General features: G+C 38.0%; 2 protein-coding genes and 1 long non-coding RNA gene across 4 annotated transcripts; 1 reads left to right on the forward strand and 2 right to left on the reverse strand.

Moving 5' to 3' along the window:
• Positions 1–727: 727 nt before the first annotated feature.
• On the reverse strand, positions 728–5,274 carry LOC105971546 (ATPase 8, plasma membrane-type). Of its 2 annotated transcripts, none has more exons than XM_012996398.2 (13): positions 4,980–5,274; positions 4,662–4,880; positions 4,422–4,559; positions 3,993–4,307; positions 3,455–3,901; positions 3,254–3,376; positions 3,062–3,166; positions 2,661–2,970; positions 2,064–2,578; positions 1,797–1,970; positions 1,498–1,680; positions 1,073–1,251; positions 728–975 (listed from the first exon to the last, which is right to left on the reverse strand). In XM_012996398.2, the coding sequence occupies exons 1-13, from the start codon at positions 5,022–5,024 to the stop codon at positions 939–941; spliced, it is 2,790 nt and encodes a 929-aa protein (XP_012851852.2). In that variant the 5' UTR covers positions 5,025–5,274; the 3' UTR covers positions 728–938. The 2 variants fall into 2 exon arrangements, with proteins under 2 accessions (XP_012851852.2, XP_012851851.2); XM_012996397.2 differs by having other exon boundaries at positions 728–962; positions 4,980–5,263.
• Positions 5,275–9,501: 4,227 nt separating this feature from the next.
• On the forward strand, positions 9,502–10,204 carry LOC148767663 (uncharacterized). The gene is made up of 3 exons (XR_016034089.1): positions 9,502–9,842; positions 10,003–10,053; positions 10,171–10,204. It is a non-coding gene; the product is annotated as an uncharacterized LOC148767663 (long non-coding RNA).
• A 6,228-nt stretch (positions 10,205–16,432) lies between these two features.
• LOC148767664 (uncharacterized) lies at positions 16,433–17,399 on the reverse strand. Its single transcript, XM_088824743.1, has 3 exons — positions 17,373–17,399; positions 16,979–17,056; positions 16,433–16,891 (listed from the first exon to the last, which is right to left on the reverse strand). Exons 1-3 carry the CDS (start codon positions 17,397–17,399, stop codon positions 16,433–16,435), a joined length of 564 nt encoding a protein of 187 aa, XP_088680869.1.
• Positions 17,400–17,635: the final 236 nt, after the last annotated feature.

Consider the following 17,635-nt stretch of genomic DNA (forward strand, 5'->3'; position numbering starts at 1 on the left):
TCTATAGGAACGGCCCAAGCAGAATAAGCCCATTAGTGGGAATATGCTAGAAGGCTTAAATCTGAACCCTTGGTTCTAGATTGATCTCAGCCGTTCATTCTAGCTGACTTTCCCTCTCTCTTTGTACTCCTTTCCCTTTTGTGCCCTAGACAATCTCTGTTCTCTCCTTTGGTCCACCTCTGCTTCTTTCTTCTTTTGCTCCAGCAACCATGGGCCATCCGCCGCCGTCCCTGGCCGTGCTTGTCCCTGTGGTTGCCCCTTCAACGGCTTCCTTTGACTGGAGCTCCTATTTAATGCTGAGAGATGAGTGACAGAGAGTAAGAACTAGACCAAAAAAACCCTAATTTAAAATGCCTTGCCTTCTTCTTATGTGAGTTGGGTATGTGGTGAGTGGGTTAGGTGCTGAGTGCATCTTCTTCTTGGTCTTACCTTGAATCGGGGTGGTTTTAGGGTTTGAGTGCAGAGAGAGGGATTGATATTCTGAGAATGGTGCAATCCTAGACTGTGTGTGTGTAACAAGTGGAGACCTTAGTGAATCTCTGTGTGAATTGGTTTGGAAGACTGAGCTGTCTTCAAATCAATACTTCTGTTCATATTTGTTTACACTTTGCATACTGTTTACTAATATTTATTCTCAGTTTATTTGTAAGCTTTCTTCGGGTAGAAACTCTTAAAAAAATAAATTAAAGGCTTCAATAAGAAAATAGACCGAATAGAAAATGGGACATGTATTAATAATTTCTTTATATTAAACTTCAATGCACAAATACATATCCTTTCTCCCAGGATTAATTATTCATCGGCATAGAAGTATTACAAACCAAATAAAAAACAATTGTCTGTCAATCTTCACTTGTAATGAATGTTACACAGTGTAATGTTGCTGGATTGTATCAATATCCAATCCTTTCAGCTTCACCACCGACTCCACGTGTCCCTTAAGTGTGTGGAGCTCCCTCAGCCTGCAACATGTTTCTTTTAATTAAGAATATCAAAACTATGATTAAATTTTTTCATCAAATATCATTTTTTTTTTCGAAAAGAATAATGTAATGTAAAATAATATATATACCTTGCAACTTCAGCTCTTCTTTTTGCTTGTTCAGCGATCTCGGATAATTCCCGGTAGTTCTTGTCGTTGTAAAGGGCCGCATTTTCGGTAGTCGATAGTCCGTGTAGGGTTCGTTGAGCTACGGCCCACTGCGCTTCTCTCTCGCCCTTTCCGTAATCCTTCTTTGTAGTGAAAGCAGTCTAAACAAAGATATACAGATATATTTCAAAATGAATATTTGGAGGGAAGACGCAAAAAAAAAATATATATTAAATTGAAATTTCAATAGTAATTTTAATTTTTTTGTCTCTTTTAATTAATATGTCTTCTCGATCCCAACTCGAAAGCATGCAAAGTGCTAAAAAATATTTCGTTAAATTTATATTTCGCTGAATTAATAAAATTTGGCTGGTCCTGTTAATTTATAGAGGTTTAGTTGTACGTGCCTTGTTCTGAATCATTGAATCCCAAGCTTTGCCACTCAAAGCGAAGCGAATCATGAACTTGAGAACGTCGAGCGGGAAGTACGTAACGATGCTGAAGATCCAGATAACTCCGGCCCATCCCCATCCGATGCCGCTGATTCTTGCGAATTCCCACTTTGCATATACCGCTATCACCGTTGCCAACTGAAATATAATATTCCATTGCTCTATTAGTTATTAAAATCAAGAATCAAATTTTGACGATTTTTTTATTTATTTATTTTGGTAGTTTTGATTTGCTTCTTATAAATAAAACTCACCAATTGGGCAATCAAGAAAGCTCCCAAGAGCAAGAAACCTGGTCGTTCGACGAACGACCAGCTTCTCGATCTCGTCACGAAGATCAATGCTTGACTGATAATGCTCACTTGTAGGTAGAGTGCAGCCGTTAGCTCATTAGGGTTTCCCCTCATTGATTTCACATTGAATGTATCCTATATTTATAACCAATAACAAATTAATGTATTTTTACTAACCATAGGAAGCAAAATTTTGAGGGGTATTTTCGGGAGAGAAAAAAATCTTACGGAGAAGAAGTCGGTATCAGAGGCAAGATAGAAGAAAATGACAGTCATGAGAGCCATGTAAGTTCCGAGCACAATCCCGGTAGCGAAAATCTCCTTGAGCTTCCAGGAATCGGGCACGGGTGACGGCTTAACCCGATCCTTCGATATGGTCATGATTGTGCCGTCGTTGAGGATGGCGATAATCAAAACCATGAACGGCGAGAAATCGAACTTCCAGATAAGCGCGATGAGCATGAATCCCATGACTATACGGATGGTGATCGAGACCGCGTAGATGGTGTAGTTCTTCATCCTCTGGAAGATGGCTCGGCTAGTAAGGACCGCGCTTATGATCACACTTAGCCCCGGCTCGGTCAAGACAATGTCCGACGCGCCCCTAGCGGCATCGGTTGCATCGGCCACTGCTATGCCTATGTCGGCCTTTTTCAAAGCCGGTGCATCGTTCACACCATCTCCGGTCATACCGCAGATGTGCTTTAGCTCTTGCAGCTTCCTCACAATCTCGTATTTGTGCTCTAGAAATAAATCATTTTTTTTTCTCGTTTAGTTTTGATTCGGTGCGAATTTAGTGGAAGCGTGCATTTTAAATTTAAATACCTGGGAAGACTCCGGCGAAACCATCGGCTTTTTCGATGAGTTCGTCGATGGGGATTGAAGAGATGGACTCATCCTTGCTCTGGCCGAGGAGCGACGAAGACGGGTACATGTTGGTCCCCATACCGAGCCTTCGTCCGGTTTCTTTGCCGATGGCTAATTGATCACCGGTGATCATCTTCACGTTCACACCTAGGTCTAGGGCTTTCCTTATGGTCTCCGCACTGTCATGCCTCGGAGGGTCGAACAAAGGCAATAAACCCACAAACTCCCACGAGTCGCCGGCGCTCTCTTTCGTTTTCTCCGAAACCGTCTACATAAAACAAGAAGAAATTACACACATTCATAAAAGAATACACTTCAAACTATATATATATATATCTATAGATACGTATAACACAAACCTGTCGAGCGACACCAAGTGAACGAAGACCGCGGTTTGCAAAGTTATCGATTGTCTCATGAGCCCTCTTCAAGACTTCCCCTTTGAGCTCACATAGTTCAATGATCTATCAAATTACAAGAAACATTAATTAGCAAAATAAAATTGTATGATGAAAGAAACAATTTTTGTAAAGATGTGATTGTGTTCATACTTGCTCAGGAGCACCCTTGCTGCACCTATGCCAGTTTCCATCGGTGTCGTAATATGTAATAGCGGTACGCTTATCCACCGGATTAAACGGCAAGAAATGCACTTCCGTAATTCCTGCTCTTGCCTAACAAAAACACACACAAAGATTAGATCTAATTAGGAAAATGAAACATAAATTTCAAATCTTGATATATATATATACCTCCTTGGGGTCATCGAGCATGTTGACGATGGAAGCATCGATGGCATCTTGATTCTCGACCCTCGAAGCGCGAGCGGCGAGCAGCAAAACGGTGTCCTGGTCGGCGTTCTGGGGGAAAACCTCGACGAGGGACTTGTCGACAGTGAGCTTGTTGAGTGTGAGGGTACCGGTTTTGTCGCTGCAAAGCACGTCCATTCCCGCCATTTCCTCGATGGCTGTCATCCTCTTGGTGATGGCGCCTTGCTGCGACAGGCGGTGGGACCCGATCGCCATTGTCACAGACAGCACTGTCGGCATAGCGATCGGGATACCTCCGATGAGGAGCACTAGCAGATTGTCGATCCCTTCTCTGTACTTACGGTGCTGGATCGGGTACATCACCACCACCTCGATCAGCATCCCCACTGCGATCGAGCAGATGCAGAAGTTCCCGATCGAAGTCAAAACCTAATCGAAATCGAACAAGATGTGTATTAGATTCACTCTCATATTGCACTATTGAAAAATAACAAATCTCTTTATAAAAATATTAATGTACCTTTTGGAAGTGGCCGACATTGTTGGTGCTATCGACGAGATGAGCGGCTTTGCCGAAGAAGGTGTGGACCCCGGTGGCAATAACCACCGCCTCGAGCTCACCTTGCTTGCAAGTGGAGCCGGAGAAAACCTCGTCTCCGGGGTGCTTTGTCACCGGAAGGGACTCTCCGGTGAGGGCGGATTGATCGATCTTTAAGGGATCGCCTTCCAAGAGACGAGCATCGGCGGGGATGATGTCACCCAACTTCACGCTGATGAGGTCACCCGGTACTAGGATTGATGCATCCTGCTCAGACCACTTTCCATCTCTCAAAACCTGTAATAATTAAACCACCCTAATTATCAAACATACATATACAAAAATAAAATCAACAAATTGCAATATATTTTTTTTTAATTTTTTTTTAATGATTTGATTATGTGAAAGAACCTTAGTCTTGGGAGCAAGGCCAGCCATAAGAGCTGCAGCGGCATTTCCGGCATTGTTTTCTTCGATGAAACTAATCGTCGAGTTGATAACGAGCAACGTCATGATACCGACGAAATCTTGCCAATCCGGTGGCTTCCCCTATAGATTCATTCAAACAAATATTTTTAATTTCATTATATTAATATTAAAAAAAATAGAAAAAAACCAAAAAAATGAATGAAGATGAGATATAATTATTACCCCTCCATTGGCCAAAACAATAGCCATGATTGCAGCAGATTCCATCACCCAAGAGAGAGGATTCCACATGAACCCTAAAAACTTGAGGAACTTGCTCTCTTTTTTCTCCTCGAGTTTATTCGGCCCGAAAATCTCGAGCCTCTTCGCTCCTTCATCTGAAGTCAATCCCTCCTTTGAACACTTCAACTGTGTGAACACTTCCTCAATCGGGATGGTTTCCTGCATGCGTAAACACGTTTTACGTAATTGCATGTGCATGAAAAGACCGAAAAACCCGTATGAAAAATTTTACGTATAGAAAAAAGGAAAAATACTTACGAGATCAACTGTTTCATTTTTTATATCTTCCAAGTCTGAAGCCATGGTTGGTGGTTTTTTTTTTTTTTTTTTTTTTTTTTTTTTTTTTAAGTTATTTTTTGTTAGGGTTTGGAAGGAAAAGAGATTGAGAGGGGAAAAATCTCTCTATCTCCTTTCCATATGAGTTATTACACCTTCGGTACGATTTAGAAGATTGAGACAATGGGGAGGTGTTTTTGTTCAGAGGGGCTCGTCCCCTTTTATACTGTATTATTCAGACATAACATAACTACTTCCCTTTTTTACTGACGAAAATGGTGGACGATCAAATATTTCCAAACCACTTGTTTTCATTTTTGTTAGTTGGTTTACCTTAAAATGAGGATTGCCATTAAAAAGAACTTAATGTAATTAGACCAATTAATTAAAAAAATATATGTAAGAAATCAAAATCAGAAGGGTTGAATAAACAAAAATGATAAAATATGTTATCCTTTAAAGCCCTTTTGGTTGGAGGAATGGGGTGAGATCGGATTGGGGCTTCATTTTGAAATTATACTGTATGGATTAGTAAGATGGCTGGGATCTTCGCTTTGGTTGGTTGGATCCGGATATGTGGGATTGAATCTGGATGAGCCAAACTCATGAATAGTTGGGTTGATTGAGTGAGATAATTTGGTTAATTACTTTACCAGTACTCCTTGTAAACCCTTTTTATTATTAGGGTAAATTACACCCACACCCCTGAGGTATGCTTAAATAACTGTAAGGTCCCTGTAGTATCGATAATTACACTCACCCCCTGAAAGGTACTTAAAATCTCTAACGAGATAATGTATTGGATACATTATTCCGATAGGGCTCTAATGGACTATTGGTTTCAGGAAGTGGTGAAGACAACAAAAAGTTATGGGTGATTTAAGAAATATTGGGGGAGCCATGTCACCCCATAACTCCCTATAACTCTATGTTATCTCTACAACTAGCTAAAAGTAATAGTCCATTAGAACCCTATCGGAATAATGTATCCAATACATTATCCCGTTAGAGTTTTTAAGTAACTTTCAGGGGGGTGAGTGTAATTATCGATACCACAGGGACCTTACAGTTATTTAAGCATACCTCAGGGGTGTGGGTGTAATTTACCCTTATTATTATATTACATACGTGACAATTTGGAAAATATTGCTTGAATGAGTCATTCTTTCCTTCAGACATCACCCAATTTTTCTGTAATTATAAAACCAACACTCAAATTTTGTAGGAGGTTAAAACAAAAAAGAAAAAAAAATATTCTAAACTTTAATAGCTATGACGTTTAGCAGCTCAAGCACTGATTGTCGGTTGTTCAGTACTTCACCGGTTTGTGATGAAGTTAATGGGCATAACCACCCATTTATTTGCTATTGTGGTTCGAGTGTTGCGGTCCAAACTTCGTAGACAACGGCTAACCCGGATGGGGGCCCATCACCTTTGAAGCCGAAAGATAAATTATTGTCGAGGCCCCGAAATAACGCAAATTTGTTTGGATTGACGACAAGGGGCCAATCGACAGGGGCAAACGATTACTAGATGAGACTTCATTGAACAATGGGAGTCCAAATTTTCCAATCTCCATTATCTCGGCTAGTTTTTCCTAATATTTTTCGTATTATTAATATTAGTATTTTCCGTATTATTTTTCCACTTCCATGTAGTCGGCAAGTTTTTTGGTATTATTATTAAATTTTTCCGCCTTTTTATTTTGGTTTGTAATTTTATTTATCATGTTTAGTACCCTTCACCCATAATATATATTAGTATTGTTTGTTTAAGTTTGTTGATACTACTGTTTTTTGGTTAATATATATTTATAGATTTGTTCATGCATGTATTATGTTCTTATTAATATTTGTGTTCTAGTGTGAAGTATTTAAATAATTGTGTTCTTATTAATATTTGTTTTCCAGTTAATATACTACTGTGAAGAATTTAAAATTGTCCCTGATTCATTAATTTTTTTTTACCCATTTTGAATATGGAATTAAAGCATGAAAAGCGAATCAACAACTAAGCATACAAATGTTTAATTAAGTTAGATTATGAAAAGAGTTAAGTTAGGGTGATATAGATGTTTGTTAATTGGAAGTTAAAGTTGTGCGTCGTCATCACACCATATCCAAAGTTTAATAGCAACGAGCTACTTGACTCGATTTCAACGATCCTTAAGCCCCGAGAACCCCTCGGTCTCGTCGATATAGTAACCTACGGGCTCAACATCGTTCACACCCTCGTACGACACAATGGCGTATTCCTCGTTCCGACCCCCACCATACGGAACCATTGCATAAGCATCATTTAGGGGCAAAGTCGAACGGGCCATCTTCTTCATCCGTCTCAACACCCGATCTAATGCCTTTGTCATTAAAATGTATCAATAACACAAATCGAGTGAAATAAAACTGGAAAGAGCCTAAATTATTCGATTTATTGATTCAGTTTGTTATCTAGGATGGAACCATCTTCATCAACATCTAAACAACACCTTGCTTCCAACCCACCGTCGGAACCACCTCCACCTCCCATACCACCATCCTTTTATCAACCATATCACCAATCCACAACCCCTTCGCCAGACTCCCAGTCAAACCACCCCATCAAAATACCATACCTCTCTACCCGTTCCGCTGACCAAGTTTCACACATCTCTTTCTCTGATCATGAAGTAACAGAAATAAGAAAATCATGAAAGAGAAGTCTTATTGTACAAACTATGGGACTAAAAAAATCTATTGTGGATATCAATTACTTTCGACTTCATAAAATATGGAAAACAAAGGATATTCTGGATACTACCGACCTCGGAGAAGGATTTTATGTGATTAAATTTACTGAACCAGATGAATACTTTATGGCGTTAGCGGGTGGTCTGTGGTATATGTTTCAGTACTACCTTGCTACTTTTCAATGAAAACAAAATTTTAAAGAAGGAAAAGTTATTATCTGGGTCCAGTTCCCCGATCTGCCAATCGAATATTTTCAAGAAGCTGCTTTGTTCAAGCTTGCAAATGCGATTGGCAGGCTTATAAAAATGGATAAACTTTAGCTTTCATTGGCTGATTAAAGAGCAACACGATGCACATGTTCCATGTTATGATGCATCACATATCAGTTGTCACAACCATGAATTAATCACCATATATTAATTAATTGTTTTTCTTTAAATGCTACATTTAGTAAAATGTATTTTTCACCTTTAAATTAATTTGAATTATACTTTGGTATGATTGTGATAAATTAACTCACTAGATAATGAAATTTGGGATCACCGACATAATTCTTTTTTTCTTTCTTTCTGCTAAACGCGCCCTCGGCCTCGTTGTGAGGCCAATGAACGAAGCCTTCAGTAGTCAACGGTTCACTGACGGATAAGTGTTCCGTACGAAGATTTCTCCAAGAATTGTCAACTCCCACGGTCAATACCGCGCAGCTCCATATCTTCGAACCGTTATACGTAGAACAACACGTGCTGACGACTTTATACTTCTTGGAGAAGACATCGTCAGCACAGCCGCCATAACAGAATAACATAACAGAATAACTGTCGTCGGGTTCTTCTCGAGGGAGATCAAAGCGTTGGTCCGTTGCTACATACTGATGAAATTTCAAGAGGAAGATATGCGCGAGGCTGTATTGAAATTTTAGCGGGAAAACCTCTCCCTCCCTTTGTTTATATAAATAACTTCAAACAAAAAATAACTTATCAACTTAGCACATGCTTTTGTTCCTCTTGTGGACGCGTTGGCCATTTTCCAAATCAGTGTAGAGAAGTAACATTAGTGGAGGAACAAAACACAAATAACATACACCAAGACAAAATCACAAACAAGCTGGAAGATAAAAACGAATGGAGCATCATAATAGATAGAAGAAGAACAGGATAACGACTGCCTAGAAATCCACCAAGTTCATACCCACAAGGACAGAATAGAAATATTAAAGATTAAATTAAAGTAAACGCACCGCCCACGTATGGAAAATGAAGAATCACATGAGTCCCGAAAATGGATAAAGTTCGAGGACAGTGAACAATGATTGTGAAAGAAACAAAGGAAACATGTTCAAAATTTTAGATACTGAAGATATAATGGAGGATAATCAAACATCGAATACATGCATGGAAGAAGATGAGACTGCTAATCCAAAAGACGATGGCGACATAACTATGTCCGACGATCAGAACGGCAACAAAGAATCAAAATTTCCCACCAGAGTCACGTGCCACCAAAGAACAAAGTCCATACTACTAGAAAAACGCCATTTAGCCACGGGAATAAGCAACGGATAATGAATTTGTTTCTAAAACTAATACTTAGCTACGGAATTCGTGATGGCATACAAAATCGTCCCTAGTTTGAACAGTAGCTACGCAAATTAGCTACGGACAATAAATTCGTTTCTAAAATAAATAGTTAGCAATGATTGTAGTGACAGCCAAAGATCCGTGACTAAAACAAAGTATTAGTTATTTAATTCATGAATTCATCAATATTCACCATTTTTCACTTTTCATTTCAAATGAAGAAACCCATTTCTTTGCATTTCCCCACACTCCCAAATTCTCCTCAACCCCTTCGTCTCCCTCAATACCCATTCAAGTCTCAGTCGGTCCACCATCTTCCTATTCGCAGATCAACATTCCCCATTTTCCATCTCGTCGCCGGTTGAAAAAGGCAAACACCCAAAGGCTCTTAGTTTTCAAGTCCGCCGCCGCCGTCCACAAGGCAATCTCTCTAATTCCCACCAAACACCGTTGCGGCACGCCACCCTAGTCGTTCGCCTGTATAGATTCCCATCATTAGAGCCGCTAGCCATATTTGAAAGAAAACCATAATCTTAAATTGGGTAAACTCTTTTATTTCATTTAATGTCTTATTAGGTAAAAACCCTAATTTCTAATTAGGTACATAGATTACTGACATAAATTCTAGCTGATATGATAGATTTTATTTTATTTTATTTATTTATTATTATTATGTTGAATAAATTGTTTGTGTATTACTAGTGACAAAGATTTTGAAGCTTTAGAGAACAAATATTCAGATTGAAGACAACTGTAAGAAGAAAGGTTATTCAATTTCAGTTTTTGAATTACTTTGGAGAATGAATGTTATTCATTTTTTTGTGCTTGGTTTATATTATTTACTAATCACATTAATTATATATTATTTAGTTCCAGGTTTTGAGTTTAAAATTGTGTGTCTGGACTGTATGTTAATAAGAACTAACATAAATTAGTTGGGGAAAAATAACCGAGGCTGAAACACTTGTGCAATTGAGCAGGTAACATTTAGTGTATTATATCATTTTGATTTTGTTTTTGTTTTTTATTTATATTATAAATATTTTTTAGGAAGAAGTGAAGGTTTAAAAAGTCGACCATGTTGGTATACAAAGATGATACCTATAATTACGTACCGAGGATAGAAGATTTTGAGATTGTATTTGCAGCAAATGATGGTTAGTTGTTGAAATAAAATGGTTTGGTTATTCGTATTCCTTTTATTTTAGAATTATTTGTTGTTTATTGTGCAATAATTTTAAGTTAAATTTCATGTTTAATTTCTAGTTCTGCAATACATGCAAAGATGTCGAAGATGAGAGTGAGAATTTGAGCAACCTGTGTCTGTGGTGAAGGTATGCTACTTCAATAATTTACTAATTTTAAGTCATACATTTTATTACAATTCTTCTCTTATCTTTATGATAAATCTAATATTCTGATTATTCTTTTATACTCATTCTACACGATGCATCTTGCTTTACCACGCTATGTGTTGCATACAAAGTTATGATCTATCAGATATTGTCATAAGTTTCACATTTTGTCTCTTTTCTATGCTCTGTCCTTTTTTCTTTGTTCCATTGAATTATTTTTTTCTTTTGGTTTACCTAATACAGGAGATGTTAATGGAGATGAGACATTAGTGACAGTGGTTATATAAACAAGTTGAAGACAGCACTTTGGGTTGAGGTAGTTGGATGAAAGATAAAAAGGAACAACTTTTCAAGAGCGCAAGCTAATATTTCATACTGCCATCGAGCACTAAACTCAACCGGAAGGATCTGTTAGAGATACCATGTCAACATTGCAATTAGAGGATTATTTTTTTTTTATTGTGACTATATTGCAAACGGTTAGAAGATTGTAAGATGTTCTAGTTGGATGTTGTATTATGATTTTTATCACACATGCAAAGCTATATATAAGATCATTTGCTTGATTTAATGTTATGTTCTCGGAAAATGTGATATTTTTTTAAGAGTATATATGCATCAGGAAATAAATTTGAATAGGTGTTATTTGTGTTCAAATATTTAATAAAATTGAAAACATAATATAGATTTGGGACGGATCTATCCATAGTAGTGATGGAAAAAGTATTTGTTAAGATTAGCGACGGATTTGGCGACAACATACTCCATGGCTAAATGTGTGACGGATATCGCAACAATTTATCGCCGTTGCAAATTAGCTACGGATTCTACCTCGTCGTCGCTAAAAATTAGCGACGCAGTGTTTATCGATGGCACTAGCAACGGACCAAATTTGTCGCTAAACCCTCTTTAGCGATGGATTTTCGCAATTTAGCGACAAATATGTCCGTATGGCATTTTTCTAGTAGTACACCACGTGGCAGCAAATGGAAAAGCCTAGAAGATGTCCAAATCTTTTTAATAAAAAAACAAAATAATAAAGAGACAAAGAGAACCAAAAAGCCCACTGCAGAAAAAACAAACCTTGAAATCCCACCAAAATACATTTCGTATGAAAATAAAAAAGTGACAGTTGATTTTTCGAGAAAAGTTGAAACCCATAATGATGCGTCTACAGTTCTAGCACTAATTCTGAAGAAGACTGTTTAAATACCATGCAAAGTGTAACCCTTTCATCATCAAAACAACTTTCCCAAAACTTTCAAGAAAACCCTGAAAATCAAGAACACCATGAATCTACTACCACCGGAAAACTCCCCCACTCCAGCCACAACACCCTCTTCGCCACAGACTCATCCATCCCTTCGTCAAACACTGCAACTTCTTCCAACCACCCCAGTGAGACCACACCAAGCCCAAAACACACCACAAATACTCCAGAATTCCAACTGCTCACAACTCAATAAAACGGCCACCGCCCATCCCAGACTACATCAATGCACCCTAGCGACTCTGCGAACGTGACCCAGATTCATCCAAATGGCAGCTTAACCCAAACTTATCAACAAATCCCACCAATCCCCCACTTAATGCGGATCCTTTCTTGGACTTTAGAGGGGCTAACAAACCTATCACCGATACACAAGACCTCGTAAATCGATACAACCCTCACATTCTTATCATACTAGACACTAAAATGCATGCAAATCGTGCAAGTATTATTGCACAAAGTCTACACTTTGATGACCATATTTTGGTTTCCTCTTCATGTCTCGCAGGTGGCGTTTGGATGTTATGGAAACCTCATCAGATTACTCTATCTTGTGTGCGAGTCACTGACAGATCTATCCATGCATAATACTCCTCCCTTCATGGTCTCAATTGTTTACAATCATCTTGATCTTATAGGCAAACTGAGGTATGGAACGACCTTCTTAACCTTGCGAACTCATTTTCTTATAATTGGATTGCTAGTGGAGATTTCAACTAATTCTCCATGTTAATGAGGGGGGGGGGACTAAAAACATCTCTTAATAAAATCAATAATTTCCGAATCTGTCTTATGAACTGCGGCCTCATGGACTTGGGATTTAGTGGCCACCCTTTTACATAGAATAATAAGCGTTTTGGTAAATTATTTATTTGTGAAAGAATAGGTCGGGCAGTAGCTAATCAAGGATGGACTATTTTTTTCCTTAATACTAAAATCTACCACATTTCTTCTAGTTTTTCGGATCACTCTCTAATCATTCTTGATACACACGAACAAAACTCCATTTTTTTCACACGTTTAAGAAGAGGATAATGGCTTTCATTAATCTGTAATAGCAAAATAAAAACAAAAAAATATTTTAGTTCAAATCAACAAAAATTGAAGAAACATCAAAACACTCAAAAATCATCAAACACTACGAGACCGAGAGATAGAGAAAGATGCCATAGCTGCGAAATGCTACGAATTTTAGACCAACCCATCAATGACTCTTCACCCCAAACGTCTCCTACCAAAACCCTAGTCATCGCTAACTACCCAAGGTTCCGCGCTCACAAATAAAAAAACATTATAGAAATAAATCTGACAATAAAAAAAAATGAACGAAATTACCATCAAAATATAAATCTCGACGAGAGGAATCCAACGGTGGGTAGTCCGTCAAATTTCAACTGCCGGAACACAAATTACACATCCGACCAAATCCACCATTGTCGAAATACGTACGGACTGCAAAACAATTGCAGAAATAGATCGAGTGCTGCAAACTGGATGAAATCACCACTAAAAGAAAGAGCTCAACAAGATGAATCCTATGGTAGTTAAACCATCGAATTCCGACCTCCAAAGAGAGTTATGACTCCGATAAGCAATTTCACCGGTTGGAGATCTATGGGAGCGGGATTTGAATTTGAGCAGTGAGAGAGGAAGAAAGAGACGATTGTGAGTGGCTAGGGTTTAAAACTAATTTTAAAAGAGAAATTTAGGTACTCCAGGGTGGCCGAAGGGGGTATGTCAAATTATTATCGAAATGGATGGGGTGTGCACTAGTGTGTAATCCGCATGATAGTTAGTCATATATAATTTCGAAATAAGGGGGTCTCCAAAATAACTAAAATGCTATTCATAGAACTTTTTTACTTGCTTGCAGTGCGACTTATTTCATTTGTAACTTTCCCTAAAAAAACCCAAATTTGCCCGCTATTTCGTTGGTTATATTACGAAATGCATTCAACAGTTTCGTGTATTTTTACACGAAGTTTACGTGTTTGTCACTATAGAACAAGGAGGACGGGGCTGGGGGATTGAAAAAATTCTTTAGTTTCATGACAAAAAAGACGAAATGACACCTTATATTTCGTGGAATATTACACTAAATTTTAGTTAACGATTCATACAATATAGTACGAAATCACTAATTGAGTTTTTTTTTTTTAATTTTACCAACTTATTTGTTAGCATTCAAATAAATACAATAAATTAACATAAATATTCTTAAACTCAAGTAAAAAAAATAAATTGACCTAAAATTCAAAACAAATACAAATTGACCTAAAATTCAAATACAAATACAAAGTGAACTAAAATTCAAATACAAATACAAATTGAACTACCAACCAAACTTTAATTGTTTGTACAAGAGTAGTCGGGGTTTGGACATTTTGAGTAAGTGCCTCAGGTTTTTAACTCTATGATGTACCCATGCCGGATGGATAGGTGGTAGAGGACTATTCGCGACCAAATTAGCAAGCATGAAATGATTGTTGTGCAATGTCACAACAATCATACATGATAAGTGCCCTGTCAAACATAGGAAGGTAAGTCATACTCCCTACTTGGGTCAAAAGTACCACTATACACTGTATTTGGTAGCAATGTCCAATCCCATTTCATTTATGTCCATCCAATAAGCTTGTGGACAAGGCCCTGAGGACCAGTCACACTTGCGTATGACCTCAACGTATCCAGTACTGCCAAGCATCGCCGTGTACACATTAGCATACTCGTATAACTCAATAAGCAACTCCCCTCTCACTTGCGGCCATCTTTTTTGATCCCCGTACATGGCTTGAGCAACGCACCGATGTCCACAATTGTCATCCGCCATCACGTTAACATAACTTTGAATAAGACGGACCATAATCTGGGCACTAAAGAATAGAAGTCGATTCCTTCGTGTTCATGTATTGTACATGCATCATATTCTTGTGTGGGAATACGAGAACCACGACATTTCATCTTCAATTGAGGCGTTCCATATATGTGCTTCTATCAACCTTTGTTTTAGGAATCTTTGCACTAGGGGAGTATTGGCGACCCTTGGGACCACAAGACGACTTAATTGTCTCCTCATCAATATGATACTGCCACCCGGAAGGGTCTCTCTTTGTCGAGTTATTATTTGGTCGTCCTTTGAATTTTAACAAATGATGGCCCGGACAGATGCAACGTAGACGGATAAACGATGCCACGCAATGAGGCCACGACATTTATCTTGCTCGTGTAATTCATCTTCTTCAAATTCCAATTCAGGTCATCAATCTGTCTATCCACAATTGCCTCGCGGTTTACTTGATACTCAGGTAGCTCCGAAGGTTCAACTGCCATGGTATTCCAGAATGGATGCAAGTCTGAAATGACGAGCGTGTCATTATCTTCCATTTTCTGCACAATTTTGCACGTCTAAGGGAGTCCATGAGTATTCCAAAGATAGTATGTGCAAATATTCGGATCTTGCATCGTTGGGGACTCCACTCTTGATCCAATTTCTTCAATGTCATATGTGTAACATAACAAATCAAACCCTAAAAACACAGGCACGCTGCATTATGCTTCCTTATCTTGGATGATAATGAAAAGTCGCACTTCAGCTGACTAATTTGGATATAAACTTGGTCCCGAAGCTTTTCCTGCACGTTAAGAATTTAACCAACCATTTGTAGAAGAATAAGCACTCTCCACCCTATCCGATTACAACAACAATCAAAATATACAACGACAATCAAATTACAAAATAAATATTATTTTTATATAATATATTTTATCATTTAAATAACTAAAACATGTAATACCTGTTGGTGCTCGTGTTGCCAAAATGATACACATGCGGGTATAGGCTCGGACAAACTTCTCCTTGTATATCAACCATGTATCATTCAAATACTGTATCAGTCTAGGATATCCTGCATACTAGCCAACAATTTAATTGTAATTGTAATGATACTCTTCTTCGGTTTCTGATTTCACCAGCTTAGCCCACAACACAAGTCGGAATTTTTATAGACCTTGGTCTTTGTTGCCTCCCATAAATTTCGTTGCATTTGCCTCAACATTTCTGTTTATATGGAATATACACAACATATGATACAAAACATGAATAGACATTTGGCAGTGCTTTCAAGAGACCCAACTCCATGTCTGTCAAGATCGCATCAGGTACGACACCATCTAACAACTCTCTCAAATAATTCAAAGTCCACTCGTTGGTGTTTGCATCTTCATGTGACATAAATGCAACAGCAATCCTAAAATTCCTCCCAACTCGAGTTATCCCAATTATTTCCTAAAGAGGCATTACATACCTACATCAATGTTTTTTTTACATATTTAAACAATACAATACATTATAACAAAACAATCATAATTTAAACAATCGTATTTTTTACTTACTTATTGATTTTGTATATGCAGTCCCTCAATATAACATAAGGGAACAGCCATAGTTACTTAATAGATTCGGGACATACAAACATAACATCCGTTATTGTGTTGCTTGTTTCACTATCTACGCGATGCCAATATCGATACTCTCCTTGTTGAAGTTATGCATCAGAATGTGAATAACAGTCATGCCCTCCATTTCCTCAAATTTAATCTTGGCCAACTCATTGTAAACATGCTTCATAGAGGTTTGTATCGTCGGATCATCTTTCCGTAATCTATCCATGATTAGCATTGGCTTCACGTGAGAATTTCTCAATTCTTTAATTCTTGCTTTCTGTTGTGGAGTTATACGACTAGTCGTACCATGTCTGTGAGGAAACAAAGCCGGAGGATGGGTATGTTTGCCATCGCTGACAGTCAACCGCCATAATTCATCAAACCTTGACTTTTTGCCAATCAATTTGAACGGACAACCACATTTTTTTGTTCCAGTGTTTCTAGGATCTTCCACATCGATATTCGTTTGCCGGCCATGTCCGTATTTGTCACACATCAAATACTGTGCATTCTCGCTTCTAGACTAACAAATCAAACGGTGAGAATGACTAAATGCAGTTGCTTTGGCCCACTTGATTAATTCTTCCCTACTATCGAACACAATATCAACATGGAAGAAGTGAGAGAAATCTTCATATTCGTTTCGCTCTAAAACTGCGGGATCAAAATACATGTTGTCTTCATGTGGCTGCGTAAAAAAAAGATATATAAGTTAGATACAACAAAAAAAATAGGGATTTCGTGTATAAGTACGCGAACTACGTGTGTACAATTCGTGTAAACTTGTACGAAACACACAACACAAACAGTTTAGTGTCTGTTTCGTATTATTTTATACGAAATACGGGTCAACATTTCGTATTGTTTTGTAAGAAATTATTGGTGAACATGAATATGATATTAATTTCATACAGAACACCACGAAACGCATTGAAGAATTTCGTGATATTGTACACGAAACGACTAATAATCGAAAAATATCAGACAAAAACGTAATTTCTTACCTCATTGACGGGGTCGATGTTGGCCATCTTGATAATTGTTGGGTTCAAACTAGGGGTGGGAACGAGCCGAGCTCGGCTCTTTTGGCCAGCTCGAGCTCGAGCTCGAGTCCATGTTGCCGAGCTCGAGCTCGAGCTCGAGCTCATCGAGCCAATTGTTTTTGGCTCGAGCTCGAGCTCGAGCTTATAATTAATTTATTTTTTTGTTTTTTTTTTTTATTATTATTATTATTTAATTTTTTATTAAAATCATTTTATTTTTTATT

Source organism: Erythranthe guttata, chromosome 10 (genome assembly GCF_056151865.1).
Source record: "Erythranthe guttata isolate IM_541 chromosome 10, IM_541, whole genome shotgun sequence".
NCBI classification, from domain to species: Eukaryota; Viridiplantae; Streptophyta; class Magnoliopsida; order Lamiales; family Phrymaceae; genus Erythranthe; species Erythranthe guttata.

Bases quoted from the DNA above. Each gene is read 5' to 3' on its own strand.
- LOC148767664 (XM_088824743.1), bottom strand. From the start codon at position 17,399: ATGGCCAACATCGACCCCGTCAATGAG. The intron at 17,057-17,372 runs GTAAGAAATTAC...TTTTTTACGCAG, and splicing joins ACATCGACCCCGTCAATGAG to CCACATGAAGACAACATGTA. The intron at 16,892-16,978 runs GTTGATATTGTG...TTGATTTGTTAG, and splicing joins ATTTCTCTCACTTCTTCCAT to TCTAGAAGCGAGAATGCACA.
- LOC105971546 (XM_012996397.2), bottom strand. From the start codon at position 5,024: ATGGCTTCAGACTTGGAAGATATAAAAAATGAAACAGTTGATCTC. The intron at 4,881-4,979 runs GTAAGTATTTTT...TTACGCATGCAG, and splicing joins AAAATGAAACAGTTGATCTC to GAAACCATCCCGATTGAGGA. The intron at 1,971-2,063 runs GTAAGATTTTTT...TTATAAATATAG, and splicing joins CTGATACCGACTTCTTCTCC to GATACATTCAATGTGAAATC.